Source organism: Cydia fagiglandana, chromosome 19 (genome assembly GCF_963556715.1).
Source record: "Cydia fagiglandana chromosome 19, ilCydFagi1.1, whole genome shotgun sequence".
In the NCBI taxonomy this organism is placed as follows: domain Eukaryota; kingdom Metazoa; phylum Arthropoda; class Insecta; order Lepidoptera; family Tortricidae; genus Cydia; species Cydia fagiglandana.
The window spans coordinates 3999007-4018347 of record NC_085950.1 but is presented as its reverse complement, the minus strand read 5'-3'; the positions used below and the strand labels follow the sequence as shown (position 1 = coordinate 4018347).

General features: G+C 40.3%; 2 protein-coding genes across 2 annotated transcripts; both read right to left on the bottom strand.

Annotated features, from left to right (window-relative positions):
- Positions 1–436: 436 nt before the first annotated feature.
- LOC134673913 (uncharacterized) lies at positions 437–10929 on the bottom strand. The gene is made up of 8 exons (XM_063531967.1): positions 10703–10929; positions 10411–10535; positions 9322–9403; positions 8491–8541; positions 6316–6488; positions 3203–3300; positions 2711–2801; positions 437–584 (listed from the first exon to the last, which is right to left on the bottom strand). The coding sequence occupies exons 1-8, from the start codon at positions 10782–10784 to the stop codon at positions 474–476; spliced, it is 813 nt and encodes a 270-aa protein (XP_063388037.1). The 5' UTR covers positions 10785–10929; the 3' UTR covers positions 437–473.
- A 2296-nt stretch (positions 10930–13225) lies between these two features.
- LOC134673974 (uncharacterized) lies at positions 13226–18668 on the bottom strand. Its single transcript, XM_063532019.1, has 7 exons — positions 17405–18668; positions 17195–17322; positions 16527–16719; positions 15937–16089; positions 15656–15832; positions 14943–15132; positions 13226–13799 (listed from the first exon to the last, which is right to left on the bottom strand). The coding sequence occupies exons 1-6, from the start codon at positions 17891–17893 to the stop codon at positions 15019–15021; spliced, it is 1254 nt and encodes a 417-aa protein (XP_063388089.1). The 5' UTR covers positions 17894–18668; the 3' UTR covers positions 13226–13799; positions 14943–15018.
- Positions 18669–19341: the final 673 nt, after the last annotated feature.

Here is a 19341-nt window from a genome sequence, read left to right as displayed (position 1 = left end):
CGCGTTTGGTAAGAAAACTGATGTATGGAGTTACCATTCTTTCCTTACTAGTGTTTCTCTATGTTGTAACTAATATTTGTCACGTCCCACGGGTAAAGGTACGTTATGGCGGTTGGCGCTATTATTAACGCCGCTCCAATATTATTGCGGCGCTATATACCGTCCAATATATACCTGTTAAATAGTATATTTAACAGCGCCATCTATCTCACCTCTTACGTACTTTATCGAAGTCTAGAAACACTAGATGGCTTAATGATCTATATAACGTACCTACTTAGTTCCCTACAAAGTGCATAGGTGGCGCTGTAATTAGTTTTAATTATTTTAGGCTAGTTAATTTGTGATGTACTCATGCCACTTTTCGAATATACACCATAAGAAGCACACGCTGGTTTGTCTCCGACTTACGCCCACGTGCCATCAATACCTTTTGCCGTGGAACGTCACATTTTGTTATTGTGTGTGTGAAGTCACGTCTTGACGACGTTTTCACCCATCTTGACGACCTTGGCGAGGTTGTCCTGAAGAGTTTTCAGCTGGTTCAGCACGTTGGCGTCCATCAGAGAGAACGGGATGAAGGCCTGAAAATTAAGTGAAATATCAGCGGTTTTGCCACATACCAATCACAATAAATATTAAATTAAAAATTTATAAGCCTGTCTTGTATGTCAAAAAATTAACATTTTATGCCCAAAAATGCCTCGCATCATTTTAGAAAAGTGCTGATACTCTTCAAACTACTGGATCGATTTCTAACATTGCTAAGAACCTTCTTCTGTCCATCCTGTTGCCCCCTGCTGGGCCCGTTTCCTAAAAGCTTGTAACCTGTAATACAAGCGGATGTCACTTTTTGACAGCTTTTGTTAGAAAGGGACTTCCACTTGTATGACAAGTTACGAGCTTTTGAGAAATGGGTCCCTGGAGTGTAGGGCTCGAATCTTGTTCCACTGACTCCGGTCACAAAACAGATAGGTACAGAAGTCAATCACATGTATGTACTTCACTTTTCATACCTACGCTCGGCGGTCGCTCTAGGGTTGTTAACTATAGCTTATGCACAAAAAACTATCGTGGTAGTGGCACTCGTATCAGCTCGTATCTAGTTGTTTGATTTATTGTTGAGGACGGAACGGGAAGAATGGAAATATAAATTAATAATAACTAAAATATTTTAATTTTAATAACATTGTTAAACTGGTAGTTTAAAAAACGATAATTCACCGTTTAATGTTGAATTTAAACAACAATCTACTGAACAGTTTTAATAACTATTTTTGTTTCTCCGTTATTGCACAAAAAAGTTCACAGAGGCGTGTCTCAGGGCTGCCAGTTCATAAATCTTGATTATGCGATCCTGTGCCCGCAATTATACGAAATTCGATTGCATTATACGAGGACAAAAATACACTATTATTTTAAATCGATTTTTTAATAACTGGTGAATTTCGGTTTTTGCGGTAAGCCCCCAAATTGCGGGGATCTTTCTCTTTTACTCCAATGACAGCGGCAGCGTACTAAGAGTGACAGCGAAAGATGCCCGCAATTTGCGCACTTGGATTTTCGCGGTTATAGCCCGCGTTGACGTGTATTTAAGTAGTTGCCGTTCCATTAAATCGTATAACAGTATTGGCAAACTGTTTTTTGAAGCATTGACTGCAGTAGTTTAACATCGGTGTTTTTTTCGTATCCAATTATACCGATTGACCAATTATACGACATGTATACGAAAATAATTTCATTATACGAATTTCGTAGCCTATTATACGATCTGGCAGCCCTGGTGTCTCAAGCGGATGGCACTCGCGCTCGCACTGGTCCCAACCGGTCCGAGATATTGTGTCCGTGAGCAGTGTGTATGTGTGCGTTGATCGAGCGCACTTTGTATGTAGTTTGATTTCTGTACCTATCTGTTTTGTGCTCCGGTGCTAGGCAGCTTGGGTAGCCTCCTCCCACCCCACCCCCAATACGCCCAGCTCTTACTCCGCAGACCAGCGCGAAGTAGATTTTAGGGCGACCATGTTTCGGTTTGCCGGGCATCTTCCAAGTCCAGGGCCACTTCGGATAGGTGGGTATCAGGTTTCCTGAGGATATGCCCAATAGACTAGGAATCCTCTAGACCGAGTTTAGAGCAATTATTTCATGCAACCGATGATGCCAAAAATGCGGGGGCGCGCGGGACGAGGTGAGCGAAGTCCCGTGCCGTGATTGGTCCGTTCAAAGACACGGACGTCACACAAAGACACTTTCGAATCGAACAAGGAGTAAATTTACCGTATGCTTGGCAGAGGGGATAGCGCGACTATGCTCAGTCTGAAGGATGTTTTGTCTGTGGCCCAACCCAATGCCTTTTCCGCGTTTGGATCTCCTTGTGTACGGGTGCTAGGCCGGTTATTGTCCATAAGCACATGAAAACTAGCTTTTACGTAATAAGTTTTTGGCAAAAATATCGAGACAATTCTAAAAACCCCAAACACAATTAGGCTTCGTTGTTTTATCACGTTCCTATGGCCACCTCCGCGCGGTCTCCATCATCAGATCAGCTCGATGACACCATAATACTGCATTGTCACCCGACTTACGTATGTATGCAAATTTTCAGCTCAATCGGAAACCGGGAAAAGTATCAAATTTAACTTGCAAGATTTGATTACAGACAACGGTCAGGTGAAACTAAGTAAAAGCTTGTAAAACCAGTGAAGAGTGTTACCTGCGACTGGCGCAGCTGGTTGGGCTGCAGGGACAGCATGGTGCCGTCCTTGAGCATGAAGTTGCAGTGCGCCTTGCTGTCCGTCGCTATGCTGCAATTATATATACTTATTAGTTTAAAATATAAGGCGTTGTGCACAAATCCACAACAATTGTGTTGGAATACCCAACTGGCGTGAAATGGCGCAGAATAGGGCAGAATGGCGCTCTCTTGTGTCAGAGGCCAAGATCCTCTTTGGGTCACTGAGCCAGTGATGATGATGATGATGTGCACAAATCACAAGAGGTGTTTTCGAAAAAAGGGCAGCCTATGATGGCGGCATCTATGCAAAACTTTTGCCAACCCCATTTGGTGTTTGTTTGATTTAGTAGTAGTAGTAAACACTTCATTGCACAAAACAAGTACATAACACAGAGATAATACAGTAAATGTGTACATTGGCGAACTTATCCCGTTAAGGGATTTCTTGCAGCTAACTATGATTGTACTCACGCTCCCACGGAGGGCATGACGGGCGAGCCGGACATGGACACCAGCATCTCGCCCTGCCGCGCGTGCCGCAGCAGCGTCAGCGGCGTCTGCGGCGCCACCTGCGTACACAACGAGAGGTTACGGCTCATACATCTACAGGGGGTTTTAATGCAATGTTCTGCCGCCAGAGTGCAGCACTAAGCTACCTAGTAAACCATACAGTAAAGACGTCGATGACGCTTAGTTTAAGACACTCGCAAGTAAGCGAGCCAAGCGTCATCAGCCCGACATCTGTTCGCCACGGGCACACTACGAGTACACCTGGCCCCTCTTTCACCAACGTGACAGGTGCGACGAATTGTAAAATCACTTGCTGACGTCACAGGCATCCATGGGCTACGGTTACCGCTTACCATCGGGCGGGCCGTATTCCTGTTTGCCACCATCATTGTATTATTAAAAAAAACTTTATGATATCGGAAAAAAACAGATATTTCTCTTGCTAAGTTTATGACAATTGTCACACGAAACACTACAATTGTCACGAATTTCCGACATATAACTCATTACAGTCATTACCTGTCAATAATTACCTACAATTCTTCTAAATCTTTGACAATTGTCAGAAACTTCGCAGGAGAAATATCTGTTTTATTCCGATATAATAAAGTTTTTTTAAATAATACAATGATGGTGGCAAACAGGAATACGGCCCGCCCGATGGTAAGTGGTAATCGTAGCCCATGGATGCCTGTGACGTCAGCAACAGTGATTTTACAATTCGTCGCACCTGTCACCGATGTGAAATTGGGGCCTGCTTGTTTTGCGGTCGTGGTTGCCGCTCCCGTATTGGCTTATACAGCCATTACAGCCATGAAAAACGTTGTCGCCCTGCCTGACACTTTGTATAGTCTGCAATAGACTGAAAGGCCTATGATGATGACCGGGAAACGCGAAAATCGAAATTCAGCTATCTGCCTCTTTATAGCTCGAATATGCAAGAGTAATGCGAGGTTATATGTATAGCGAAATTTCGATTTTCTCGTTTCGCGGTAGACCCCCAGATTGTGGTAGTAGCGCACCAACCGTCGTCGCCTGGGTCTGACCTCGGTCCTGGGTGCCGCCATCTTGTATGTCAGGTTACCTTGGGAGTGATGTCCGGGTAGTGTTTGGTGGCAGTCTTGTTGTAGGCGGGGGTCTTGTACAGCACGGAGCGGGATCGTCGCCTGGGTCTGACCTCGGCCTGGCCGCCATCTTGTATGTCAGGTTACCTTGGGAGTGATGTCCGGGTAGTGTTTGGTGGCAGTCTTGTTGTAGGCAGGGGTCTTGTACAGCACGGAGCGGGATCGTCGCCTGGGTTTGACCTCGGTCCTGGGCGCCATCTTGTATGTCAGGTTACCTTGGGAGTGATGTCCGGGTAGTGTTTGGTGGCAGTCTTGTTGTAGGCAGGGGTCTTGTACAGCACGGAGCGGGATTGTCACCTGGGTTTGACCTCGGTCCTGGGCGCCATCTTGTATGTCAGGTTACCTTGGGAGTGATGTCCGGGTAGTGTTTGGTGGCAGTCTTGTTGTAGGCAGGGGTCTTGTACAGCACGGAACGGGATCGTCGCCTGGGTCTGACCTTGGTCCTGGCCGCCATCTTGTATGTCAGGTTACCTTGGGAGTGATGTCCGGGTAGTGTCTGGTGGCAGTATTGTTGTAGGCGGGGGTCTTGTATTGTACAGCACGGAGCGGGATCGTCGCCTGGGTCTGACCTCGGTCCTGGCCGCCATCTTGTATGTCAGGTTACCTTGGGAGTGATGTCCGGGTAGTGTTTGGTGGCAGTCTTGTTGTAGGCGGGGGTCTTGTACAGCACGGAGCGGGATCGTCGCCTGGGTCTGACCTCGGTCCTGGGCGCCATCTTGTATGTCAGGTTACCTTGGGAGTGATGTCCGGGTAGTGTTTGGTGGCAGTCTTGTTGTAGGCGGGGGTCTTGTACAGCACGGAGCGGGATCGTCGCCTGGGTCTGACCTCGGTCCTGGGCGCCATCTTGTATGTCAGGTTACCTTGGGAGTGATGTCCGTGTAGTGTTTGGTGGCAGTCTTGTTGTAGGCGGGGGTCTTGTACAGCACGGAGCGGGATCGTCGCCTGGGTCTGACCTCGGTCCTGGGCGCCATCTTGTATGTCAGGTTACCTTGGGAGTGATGTCCGGGTAGTGTTTGGTGGCAGTCTTGTTGTAGGCGGGGGTCTTGTACAGCACGGAGCGGGATCGTCGCCTGGGTCTGACCTCGGTCCTGGGCGCCATCTTGTATGTCAGGTTACCTTGGGAGTGATGTCCGGGTAGTGTTTGGTGGCAGTCTTGTTGTAGGCAGGGGTCTTGTACAGCACGGAACGGGATCGTCGCCTGGGTCTGACCTTGGTCCTGGCCGCCATCTTGTATGTCAGGTTACCTTGGGAGTGATGTCCGGGTAGTGTCTGGTGGCAGTATTGTTGTAGGCGGGGGTCTTGTATTGTACAGCACGGAGCGGGATCGTCGCCTGGGTCTGACCTCGGTCCTGGCCGCCATCTTGTATGTCAGGTTACCTTGGGAGTGATGTCCGGGTAGTGTTTGGTGGCAGTCTTGTTGTAGGCGGGGGTCTTGTACAGCACGGAGCGGGATCGTCGCCTGGGTCTGACCTCGGTCCTGGGCGCCATCTTGTATGTCGGGTTACCTTGGGAGTGATGTCCGGGTAGTGTTTGGTAGCAGTCTTGTTGTAGGCGGGGGTCTTGTACAGCTAGGGTTGCCAGATGGTCGGGATTTGGCGGGATTCTCCCGATTTTTAGCATGTGTTCCCGATTCCCGACAAAGTGTAAACTGTCCCGAAAAACGGCTTCAGGTTATAAAACAATAGACAATAAACAATTTCAAGTTCCGAACTGTCGTCGAGCGAGCGAGCTGACATAGTGCCAATAATGTAAAATATCGTTGTTTTTAATACAATTAGTATTAAAATTTGAATGTATTTTTTTCCCGACTTAAGTCCCAAAATCCCGAAAAATTGATATTGTTTCCCGATAATCGCGCCTTCCAATCTGGCAACCCTATGTACAGCACGGAGCGGGATCGTCGCCTGGGTCTGACCTCGGTCCTGGGCGCCATCTTGTATGTCAGGTTACCTTGGGAGTGATGTCCGGGTAGTGTTTGGTAGCAGTCTTGTTGTAGGCGGGGGTTTTGTACAGCACGGAGCGGGATCGTCGCCTGGGTTTGACCTCGGTCCTGGGCGCTGCCATCTTGCGCGCGGAGGCGTCGGCGGAGCGGGAACGGGAGGCACGGTTGGTTGTTGGAGGCCCTGTGGATGTTATTTTTGTTTGCAGCTCATTTTTATGTCACTAACTATTGACGGTCAGTAATCAAAAAAGGATGTTAGCTCCAGAAAAGAGCATACCCACTGTGCCTATGTTGCCTAAATGCGTATAGGTATTAAAAGAAAAAACTCATTCAATTGTATAACTTGTTCTTACGGAATAAAATACATTTTCAAACTATCTGCCGGATTCGAACTTTAGGACACGTCAATTAATAAGATCTAGAAACGATATGGATTAGATGTGTCAGTGTCAATGTCAAGTGACGTATTTGTTTGAAAAAACGTCACATTTGACACTCATATCCAATCCATATCGTTTCTAGATCTATTAATTAATAAAATAAATAAAATAAAATAAAATAGCCTTTTATTTCGACCTTAAATTTTTAAATGGTACATTTTGTCATGTTATTGGATATTTGTCAAATTATTCATATTAGTCAAACATATTACACTATTATTATTATTATTTGTATCTACATTTATTATTACTAATTATTATAATTTTTAAATATTTAGAATAAGGTTGGTTGTCATTTTTGTTAGAGTTGACATCGGTCGACTTGCCTCCCGGCATAGGCCTCCCCTAAGACCTTCCATTCCTCTCTGTTCGTTGCTCTTCTTGTCCATGTCCATGTTGGTCCAGCGATAGCTCTAATGTCGTCTTCCCATCTGCGGTAAGGTCTGCCTCTTTTCCTTTTCCCGTCTTTGGGGTACCAGGTTGTAACAATTTTTGACCATTTTTGTCCTGGCTCCCTGAGCATGTGTCCGGTCCATTTCCATTTTAGGCTATCTGTTACATAGGATACATCCCTTAATTTTGTGTTTTTTCTTATGGTGCTTAGTCTTATTTTGTCTTTCTTTTTGATGTTGAGAATACTTCTCTCTATGTTGTGTTGACATACTTCTAGGGATTTCCTATTTTTTTGTGTTAAGGCCTACGTTTGGCAACCATATGTCATGCTAGGGAGGATGCAAGAGTTGAACAGTTTACTTTTGTATTTTAGTGGGATTTCCGGGTTCTTCATAACCTCTTTCCATGACCAGTATTTTTTCCATGCAATACACACTCTGTTTTCTGTTTCCTTGTCATTCTGGTGTTCTGGAGAAATTATTTGTCCTAAATATGTGTATTCATTTACATATTCTATTATGTTGTTGTTTATTGACATTTCAATTTTTTGTCCATTTGTCATAAGTTTAGTTTTTTCGGTGTTGATTTCCAGTCCCACTTTCCTGCTTTCATAAGAAAGTTGGTGAAGCATTTCCTGCAAGTCATCTGTGTTTTCCGAGAGAAGTATGAGATCATCAGCGAATCGCAAGTGGCTCAGCAACCTTTCATCTATTTTTAAACCATATTCTTTCCAGTTCAGGTTTCTAAATACCTGTTCTAAAGTTGCTGAGAACAATTTAAGATCTATTAATTGACGTATCTTAAAGTTAGAATCGGGCCGTAAGTACATATTATTAGAAAAAAATACGATTTAAAGTTATTATGAATGAAACGGAAATGTAATATTTAAAAGAACGATAATTTTATCATAACTACTAAAATATATAAATACAATAAATAATAATTAATACAAGCATACACATTTCTTACTACGTGAGGTCTACTAACTTCCCAGTCCACACTCGCAAGCAACATAAATGGGTCATCTTGTATAAAAAAAACCATACTAGTTGACACATTTTCATTGCGCGTAAATTGTTTAAGTCGTAAATACTGTAAAACCCGCTTTTAAGAAGCTATAATGAAAACAAGTTGCAGAGACTAATAATTGTAAAATGGCGAATTACGCAAGAAATCGTATTAAGAAGTATTTGTGACGTTCCGTGGATAAAGATGCCTTATGGCGCTTACGCTATTATTAACGCCGCTCCAATACTATTGCGGTGCTATGCGACGTAAGCGCCAACCGCTATAAGGCACCTTTTCCTGTGGCACGTCACATATAAATGCGAAGACAAAGGCCATACGTACCCATCTTCTTGCCGCGCTCCGCGGAGCCCTGCGAGGTCTCGGTGAGGTAGCCTGCCCCAAAAGCACCCGGTTAGTGGAAACGACATGGCATGGTTGGGTTAGTTGTGAACAGATTGACAGATATAGTTCGCGCACGACGTCAGAGGAATACGTTGAACAAGCCTACGATTGCTCGGACTTCTGTACATACATTCACCAAAGCTGGTGAGGAATTGTTAAAAAGAGAAAGTGACAGTACCACTTGTAAAGTAAAACAATAGGGTTGGTGGAAACTTTGTTTCTTCCAATTTTAAAATCCCATTAATCTGGGATTACATTTAAAAAAAAATAGTTTTATTTGCCAAAAAGTTTACATGTTCTTCTTAACCTATGGCTGCCACACTAGGCTACACCTGTCTTGTGGAGTCAGATTGAATGAAAATGAAAGAGGAATAGAGAATGGAGATAGTACATGAGTTAAAGACTTGGCCAAGTTTTAGATTCCTTAAAGGCTCAAGCCGGAAAAGCTTCAAAGCCTTAACAGCTTGAGCCTTGATCAAACCATTACATAACCTTTTTCATGGCATATAAAATCAGGCAAAAAGATTTTTTATATTAAAGGAAAAAGTTCACAGTTGGTCAGAAAAAAATAGGTATCTACAAAAAAAATACATAAAGAGAGACATTATGTCGTAAGATGTGTTGCCAAGAAAAGGGTTAAAACAATAAATTTATAGTACTAACTACTCTAAAAATACGAATGACATAATTGAACAGATAGCATGATCAAACTGCAATTGAAGTGATATTTCTCAACTTTCCCAAGAATGTTAAGTATGTTATAATTCATACCATCATCATGGGAGGTTGCTCTGCTCGAGTTTCTAGTTTTCCTGGCGGTGTTGGCCACTTCTTTCATGTGCAGTTCATTTTTCTGTAACCATAAACATTTGTCAGTATTTACTTTATAAGACAAAGCATCTAACAGGGGTCCCTTTGTTTCCCATAAAGTTTTAAGTCATAATGTATTCTTTGTCATATTATTGTTAGTCATAAAACTGAAACCGTTAACTTTTCAGGATTTTCCTAAGGTTATTCTATAGATAGGTTAGGTTAGGTTAGGTTTGTTTTATGGCAATCCTGAAAAGTTACGCGTTTCTGAGAAAAACCAATTATGACTAACGAAAATTCCTACAAACAATACATTATGACTTAAAACTATTTGGGAAACAATAGAGACCCCATCTAACAGCCTAATGCAGGCTGTACACACTCGCCGAGAGACTCCGAGACAGGCAGAGAATGAGTGTGTACACTGTACATGGTGCTCCCTTCTCGTCTCGATCTTCCTTGCCTCGTCTCGCGCCTCTTCGATTGGATCAGCATGCCGAGACACCATAACACAATATACAGGCCACATAACACAGAGATTAGGAAATTATGGCTCTTTGGAGGTGCAATGACAACAATATTTGTCCTTTAGAGAATCCTAAAACTAGTGATTTCTACCGAGGTTGGTTTTTCCTTCTTGGTCTGCCGATCCCTGGTATAACACATAGGTTAGAGGGGGGCTCAGCAGTAGAGCTGCTAATTCGTCTCACTAAGTTTCTGTCTTGCTTGCATATGAAAGATGTCTGAAAAGCTTATCTACGTAAATATTTATAGTCATATTTATACAGTGTGTGTTAATTTTATCTATAATGTTCAGCATTTGGGGAATTACGGTTACAAAGAGTTACAGATGTAGTGAATAATTATTTTCCATCGTATTTTCACGGAAACTTCCGAACCTGTCATGCTATATCAGTCAGTCCTGGTACAAAAAGTACGGACAATGACTAAACTAGCATGACAAATACGAATGTTTCCGAGAGAATACGATGGAAAACAATTACGCACTACATCTGTGCTTATGTCTTAAAAAACAAGATGAAAGCTTACTAGTTGTCCTATGGTTTTGTTCAAAACAGTGTTACTAATGGTTCCAAGCAGCATTTTGAATGCGAGATCCACATTTCTGCACTCCATGTGTACTCGTGAGTCTATATTCGCTTTCTGTTCAGCCACTGAAATAATCAAACGACAGAAATGATATAAAAATGTCGGAGGACACCATGTTTGTTTATTTACATTGTATTGCTAAGGTTCCATAGTAAAAATACATTTTCTACGCTTATTTTGCAAGAAACGATGTTATAATAGAGAAAACTCAGTTAATTTGCTATTTATTTACCGATTTTGTCAAGTTTTTTCAACACATCGTCTTTAACTCCAGTTTTCTCTTGTACGCGAGCAGGTCGCTTTGTTCTCGGCATTTTGAATACTTTATGAACTTATCACTATCTTATTACACTAATTTGTTGAAATATATCAGTTATTCACGAAAGCTAGTAAATACAGTAAGATAAAAAGTATTTTTTGTAAATTACACAAATGACAAAATTCCCAAATTTCGAATGAAAAAACGTAACCGACAAAATGCCGGATGGCGTTTTTGAAGCTTGTTACTTCGTAATCGCTTTGGACTTGTTTGGATTTCATAATTATAAAAATGTAAATTTGAGTTTTTGTAACTTATCAGTCAATTAAAACCAGTAAATTGTAATAAAATAAAATACTCATCAAAATATATTTGCGTAAATTTTTTGTAATTTTTTCCTGCTTTAATATTATAGGTATCTTTATAAACACACATAAAGGCAACCTATTCACTATCAGGCATTAGTTTTTATCATAGATATAAGAATTATGGAAGGTAGAGATGAGGAAAACAATCTTCATGTATTAAAAAGTGTCCCTCAAAAACATTAAATAGGCCGCGCCGCGGCGCCACTGTGCATCGCGAACCAATTTTTGACGGTCTTTTAGCCTTGTCGGTAGTGACCCCGCTTATGAAGCAGGAGGTCGCGGGTTCGAATCCCGATAAGAGTATTTATTAGCTTTTTATTATTTGTATTTGTAGGTATTTAATACCAATATATAAATTAATATTGATATACATATGTAAGTTGAAAAAGATAGAGAACAGAAATTGTGATGACCAGCATCACTGGAGGAGGCCTTCACCCTCACAGGAGGGGTTGTTGCAGAATAAATTACAAGAAAAAAATATAATTACTTACTACTTATTACATAACCAAGCATAATAGAACATTGATTTGAGGAATATTAAATATTATTGTAATACTAAACCTAATGTAAATTTAAGTTTATAATATTGTGTTTGTTTTACCGGCGAGAAATAAAAGGCTCTTTTTTGTTTTTCGTTTTTAATATTAATATAAAAGTAAAATATAAAAACACAAAACAAAAAAAAACACCCGAACACATTTTTATATATGTATAATGTAGTGGCGGATTTGCAGTCTTTGCCGCCCTAGGCCCCAGGCCCTGTAGCCGCCCCTTTCTCAGCACCCATCATATTGACTACATTTTGAGTTATTTCTTGTTAACATCAGCGAATGTTTTGTCACAATTTGCCTGCATCTGACCCTTGATCCAGTCTCTAGGTGTTGGTTGAGACTCTTCGCTATGAGACCGTCCGCTGAGACGACTATCGCAACAATGATCGTCGAGTCAACATCCCACATGACGGTAATCTCGTATATAAAGTATTACTTACCTAAGTATCACTAGTGAGATTGAGTTGGAAATCAAAACCTGAGTGTGCGCGCTGCGCGGTAGTTTTCAGCGAATGCGAGTTCTTAGTTCGGGGCGAACTATTAGTAATTAAGACAATAACTTGGCATTTATCCTATTCATTTTAGTTTTGGTTTTGGCTGCGGCGTAACGTTTATTTTTATATTTTGCCAGAAAGTGGGCTCGCATAACTACGTACATATCGATAACATTTTTTAATATATGTTTGAAATGGTCGACACATCCAACTTTTATCAATGCTCCGTTTAGTCATTCTTGCGTAATTTCACTGATCGTCTCCATATTGGTTAAAGCTTTGCTTATTACTCTTAACATACATTTCTCTATCATTTTGGTCAGATTGAATAGATCGTCACTAGCATAAATTAACCCGCCGTATAAATCCATTTTATCGATTACGTCGTTTCTCACTAACAGTTTTCCCTCATTAGGACTCATTTGTATGAGTTTTAAACAATTATTGCATTTTACGATTTTTCGCAATTTGCGGACGATGTACCCAGCAATGTAAGACTGAACCGCGTCACTGGTTTACAGCCTCGTTGTAATCATGGTCTTCATAACCATGAATCAATGGTTACCAGATCCTTCGCTCCTAGTAAGTTCTTCAGCAAATCCTTGCCGGAAACATTACAACCGGGCGTATTAGGGAAAAACGAGACGCCAATCGGTAAACTTGTGCAAACATTTTGGGATCAGGGTGATCGTTTCCTCCACACGAATATCTCATGACGGAAAAAAAACCGAGACGACTATCGCAACAATGATCGTCGAGTCAACATCCCACGTGGCGGTAATCTCGTATATAAAGTATTAGTAGGTATCACTAGTGAGATTGAGTTGGAAATCAAAACCTGCGTGTGCGCGCTGCGCGGTAGTTTTCAGCGAATACGAGTTCTTAGTTCGGGGCGAACTACTAGTAATTAAGACAATAACTTGGCATTTTTCCTGTTCATTTTAGTTTTGGTTTTGGCTGCGTCGTAACGTTTATTTTCATATTTTGCCAGAAAGTGGGCTCGCATAACTACGTACATATCGATAATTTTTTTTGATACTTGTTTGGAATGGTCGGCACATCCAACTTTTATCAATGTTTCTTTTTGTAATTCTTGCGTAATTTCACTGATCGTCTCCATATTGGTTAAAGCTTTGCTTATTGCTCTTAACACACATTTCTCTATCATTTTGGTCAGATTGAATAGATCGTCACTAGCATAAATTAACCCGCCGTATAAATCCATTTTATCGATTACGTCGTTTCTCATTAACATTTTTCCCTCATTGGGACTCATTTGTATGGGTTTCAAACAATTATTGCATTTTACGATTTTTCGCAATTTGCGGACGATGTACCCAGCAATGTAAGACTGCACCGCGTCACTGGTGACAGCCTCGTTGTAGTCATGGTCTTCATAACCATCAATCAATGGTTCACCATTATCTAGTATATGGTCGAGGCTTTCCAGCCATGCTTGCTTAGCCTCGTTTGAACCAGTTACCATATCCTTTGCTCCTAGTAAGTTCTTCAGCAAATCTTTGCCGGAAACGTTACAACCTTTCGGAGGGCGTATTAGGGAAAAACAAGACGCCAATCGGTAAACTTGTGCAAACATTTTGGGATCAGGGTGATCGTTTCCTCCACACGAATATCTCATGACGGAGAAAAATCTCTGAAAACAAGTCAAAATTATTATTCAATAAAAAATATAGGACCTCGGGTCTCAAACTATCTCCATAATTTTATCTAAATTGGTTCAGCGGTTTAAGCGTGAAGAGGTAACAGACACACTTTTGCATTTATAATAGTACTAATATTTATATGGCTATGTTCGTTTTTTTAGCATTAGAAAGAAGGTAAGCGATAAAAAACGTCCACAGCCCAAAGTTACGCCTCATTTCAAAAGAATTAAACCCAAAAACACCAGGCAGAAATATATTGATGGGTACATTAAGTATATGGACTAGGTAGGAACTGTATCCTAAAAAAATATGTGCCACCTGTCATGCTTAACGGAGCTCTCTTAGACAGAGTACAGAGTTTCAAGTACCTAGGGCATATTGTTACTGCGGACCTCAAGGATGATGTGGATATGGAGCGGGAGCGGAGGGCGTTGTGCGTAAGGGCGAACATGTTGGCTCGCAGGTTTGCTCGTTGTAGTAGTGACGTAAAGATAACGCTTTTCAAAGCGTACTGCACGTCGCTGTACACGTGTGGCCTGTGGGCGGACTACACGCAAAGAGCGTACAACGCGCTCCGCGTCCAGTACAATAACGCATTCAGGGCAGTGTTGGGGCTGCCCCGCTACTGTAGCGCTTCGGGCATGTTCGCGGGGCCCACACGGCCTGTTTCCACGCCATCATGCGCGTGCGCGCAGCTGCGCTGGTGCGGCGCGTGCGGGCCAGCGCCAACACTGTCCTGGCGATGATCGCAGATCGGCTTGACTGTCCTTATATTGTGCACTGTTGCAACAGGCATGTAAGGACAGGTGTAGGTTAGTTTTGTATGTATTGTTGTGTTTTTGTGTATATATTGTATATCATTATTCTTTAATGTGATTTGTAAATTTTTAAATTTTATTGTTAATTTTAGTAGATTATATTTAAAAATGTAATGTTATTAATGTTGTGTAATCAAAGTGTAAATAATGTAAAAATATGAGTATAATTAGCTTGAATTAATGAATTATAATTTATTTTTTATTTTTAAAAAGGCTTTCTGGACTTTCTCCAAAAGTAAGGCAGCATACATGATGCAGATTCCATACAAGCAGATTCATATTCATTGGATTACATAATTAGTAATTATTAATTACCTCCAACGGATCTTGAGATAGGGTTGCTGTCATCAAATACTTGTAATCACATGCAACATTCAGCATATCCAAAATTTCAAGTGTTGCCCGTAAAGTTACTTTTAATCCAGTTAACGTGCTCCTTGACACAGGTATTTTTTTTTTCGAGCTTTTCCCAGTCTGCAAGGAATTCTAAAAATTCCTGGATTGCCTGAAAAAAGTATTTCTTCATTAAGTAAACAAGCTTCAAAGCTATACAATGAAATATTAAGAGGAAAGGGGACGGCCGCTTCTCTACACAAAAGTATAGTCAGTAGTAGACATTTACAGATATTAGTAAGGAGCAAAAAATATATTCCATACAAATTTTTAAATGTTCCTAATTTTTATATTAAACTAAAAATTACAGTATAGGCTGTATAGGTGCCAAGGGATATATTCAGGTTGCGAGGCGGCGGCGGTTCCGGCATATTAACATTAACACATAATATTCACTACCAGCAACGCATAATTATATTAATTCTAATTATAATCGGCATAAATTATTCTTCACTATAAGAGGTATCTACTAACAAAAATACATTAAAAGGTTGGCTACTTCTGGTTTAAGGCACCGTCCGGCCGGTCTTTCTTTATGACGGTCTTCCCTTAAATGTTATAGTGAGTAGACGGACTTAGCTGATAGACGGTCTTCTCCGCATTGACCTTAATTTTAATCGCCAACTATTTCTTACCTTTCTTCGTCTGCAATTTTCATTCACGTACAGAGCATCTCTTGGTATACGCGAAGACATAGCTTGTATCAAATTGAATACAAGATCAATAAATTTTTGTGTTGCAGTTGAATCCTTCAATTCCTCGCAATAGGGTTGATAGTGAGCCATGGCGACCGAAATTTCGTGACCAAACACCTGTTTTTATAAGATTAATAATATTAGTTTTGATGAGCCGAAAGTCCTACGAAATAAATCCGGACAATCAATGAAAATTATTGATTATATTTATAGGTACATACTTCAGTTGCAAGAGGAACATTCATTACTTGAAAACCCTTCGGTTTCAAATGCGCTGGTGTTAACTTGTAAGCGATTTTTAAGTTAGGCTGACGATAATTCTCTTCCTCTAATACCGCTTCCCAATGTCTTTTTTTCACAGTTCCGTAAGGGGTCTGAAAAAAGAATATTACATTAGTTTGACTTCGTATTATCATTTTATACAAGGCGAAATTGTTATCTCTGACCAAACTCTGAGGGGTGAATATAGGTCATACTTAACAACTTATACTATGGGACCAGCCCCGAAATCGTGAAAAAAAATCTGCTGTCTCATACATATTGCGGTGAATCAGTACAGTCAATGTTTTCTATTAAACAGGCGATTTCTTTTTCGTGATTTCAGGGTTGGCTATAGTAAAAGTTGTTCAGTATGACCTACATATTCACCCCTCAGAGTTTGGTCAGATATAATAATTACACCTTGTATATTTTTAAAATTATCATTACTCATGCATTACTCTTAATTAACCTTGAACTCTTGTAGCTTATCATCCAAAGTAGTTTTATCGCAACGATTTATCGTTACGTATGTAGCCGGCATAAGACTTACCGTCCTCTTCAGACGCTTGCATTTATGTACAAGATTTGAAGCGCGCCGTTTAGCTTCTGCCATTTTTTGTAATAGAGTTGAAGTGGAATTACGGTTCTGCAAACGATTTCGTAATATTCGACAAGATTTACATCTTGGGTACTGTTGATTTCTTTCGTAAGTATCATCACCAATAATCACACCTTTACAAAATCTGAAAATTGATGTAATTATATATTAGATAAATTCGTTTTTATCTTTTATTATTCTCCTGTACCATTGTTTATGTATAAATAGTGCTTTAATCTACAGGTACCTACATAATAAGGGTTCTTAAAATACACATAAAAGTCGAGTTTTAATAGGATAGGTTCAAGAATTAAGACCTATTTAATGTACCGTTACATACAATATTTTTAATGACAAAAATGTTAAATAAAATCAAAGTTATTAGGCTTACGAGTTATCCTTTTATTTTAAATACAACTGTTACATTATGGTATATATATTCATAAGACGACTGCAAACAGTTGTATTATCGCCTACACCCATAGTACAAGCTTTGGGGCTAGGTTCCTCGTATTCGAAATGAAAAGTAGAGTGTTTAACTCGGGTGAATGGCATCATTTTAGCCTCGGACTATACTCTCACTGCGTTCATCCCTTGGTTAACAATCTACCAAAACTTACTTATTGTCGTCAATCTGAGTACCAACGCACAAAGGCCATCTTTCAACCGATTTTAAGTAATCGTAGGTGTTGTCATATGAATTAATTTTCTCCTTTAGTGGCAATTGTTCATTATTGGGAAAAATTACCTGCAATTAAATAGCAATTATGTTTCGTTACAAATTCAAATCATGCCAACCGAATTTTATTGTTACATTAATAAACACTTACAGTGACAGTTAGATCATCGTTTAAACGTATATGATGTTTAATCTTCTGAGTTTTTGGATCCATTCGCATAAATTCCAGCCCATTAGGATTTTCTGCATGTAGCCAAAAAGGCGGCAACAACGAAAATGCCCGAAACTTACTTTTAAAATTCTCTATTGGATTAATTGTTACATTAGTATCCTGATATTGACTAAACAATGGTTCCGCAAAGTCCTGTTGTATCATTTCATAATCCATTAAATTATTAGAATCATTTTGATCTTCTGATAATTCCTGTTGCTCGGCATTGATTTGTTGTTGCTGCTCGTCCTTAGGTTGATTGGGGTATGGTTCGAAAGATTCCTCTATGTGAATAGTATTGGCTTGGAGTTCATGTTCGGGAATGGGAATAAACTGATGCTCAATCGTGGGCACAGCTTCTTCCTTAAGCGTTTTTCTTTGTGTAGGAATATATTTGAGCTCTCCTTTAATAGTTAACTTTTCGTACATATTTATATTTTCTTCTTTAAAATGAAGATGGCAAATATAATCATTTGCTTTTAATGCAATTCCTAACGACTTTTTCCAACTTTCTAACCGTGCCGGAGTCTGAGAATTAATAGAAAAATGAAGAATTGTTGAAGTGAAATTGTGAATTTTATAAGAAAAATATAAAAATCACAATATAATATTTTATTAAATAACTAGCGACCGGCTTCGCACTATAGTTCGTTTTTTTTAGCATTAGAAATTAGGTAAACAATCTTGATGTGTCTTTTAATTGAAAAACACATTTTAAAAATAAGTTACGGCAAATATGTAACAATTATGAATCTAATACGATCATTTATATTCTTCTGCTTTCATCAGTAATAGTTTTTGAATTTTAAAAAGCGTTTTTCAATTAAAAGACATGTCAAAATCGCTTACCTTCTTGCAAGTTCTTTCTAATGCTAAAAAAAAACGAACTATAGTCAACAAATTATATACGTAAACCTTCCTCAAGAATCACTCTATTGATACATGAAAATCGAACTGAAACCGTCCAGTAGTTTGTTTATCGCAAAGATACATTCAAACCCACGAACAGACAGTCGCGGCGGGGGACTTTGTTTTATAAGGTGTAGTGAAAATTACATACTTACCGTTGGTTGGAAAAAAGATACGGATTTCGTAACATTTTTCTGTTTTTTCCTCTTACGCCCACTTTGGCAACTGTTTACGATGCAAACTTTTCCCATTTTTACTATAGAAAATATATCCTATAGCGGTGGATTTGCCCTAAAGCCCCACATTCACACTCCTACCTTGTAGGCCGCCTCGTAGTCCACGTCGTTGGGTAGGATTGTGTATGGGGGTTGCGGACTACGAGTCGTCCTACCGTTTAGCCGTTTGTAGGACGGCTCGTAGTCCGCAACCCCCATACACAATCCTACCCAACGAGGCGGACTACGAGGCGGCCTACAAGGTAGGAGTGTGAATGTGGGGCTTAAGGCCTGGTAAGCCCAGGCCCGAGGTGGCTAGATAACAGAGGTGGCAGTCTATATGATGCGTACTGAGACAGGGGCGGCTAGTTTTACTGCACAAGGAAATCCTAAATTAAATAAATCACTTTATGAAAATTTTTAATAAAATTTCAAAAAACTGACAGCGCACTTCACTCAGTCAATAAGGTCTAAATTCATGTTAGTTCCCGGTGCTACCTACTAGCGCCACCGGAGAGATTTCGAACTATTCTTTATACTGACAGCTGGACACTTTTACAACCGTCTTATCATAAAAGATAGCTCTCCTTTACTTCTACACTCCATAATAAGAATATATACAGATGCCTTCCAAGCGAGCTGTCAGTGGGACCACTTTTTGTTTAGTGTACGATTAACAAAGCGACCCACTTTGCTGTAGCCATGTCGATAAAGTCATATCGATAAACTACCGACATTTCTTGCAATTTTAAT

Excerpts from the sequence above, each read along its gene's own strand:
- LOC134673913 (XM_063531967.1), bottom strand. The coding sequence starts at position 10,784 with ATGCCGAGAACAAAGCGACCTGCTCGCGTACAAGAGAAAACTGGAGTT. Across the intron at positions 9,404-10,410 it reads ACAAAACCATAGGACAACTA|AAAAATGAACTGCACATGAA; the intron begins GTAAGCTTTCAT and ends TTATGGTTACAG. Across the intron at positions 2,802-3,202 it reads GTCATGCCCTCCGTGGGAGC|CATAGCGACGGACAGCAAGG; the intron begins GTGAGTACAATC and ends ATATAATTGCAG.
- LOC134673974 (XM_063532019.1), bottom strand. The coding sequence starts at position 17,893 with ATGTACGAAAAGTTAACTATTAAAGGAGAGCTCAAATATATTCCTACA. Across the intron at positions 17,323-17,404 it reads ACGATGATCTAACTGTCACT|GTAATTTTTCCCAATAATGA; the intron begins GTAAGTGTTTAT and ends ATTTAATTGCAG. Across the intron at positions 16,720-17,194 it reads ACTCAGATTGACGACAATAA|ATTTTGTAAAGGTGTGATTA; the intron begins GTAAGTTTTGGT and ends ATCAATTTTCAG.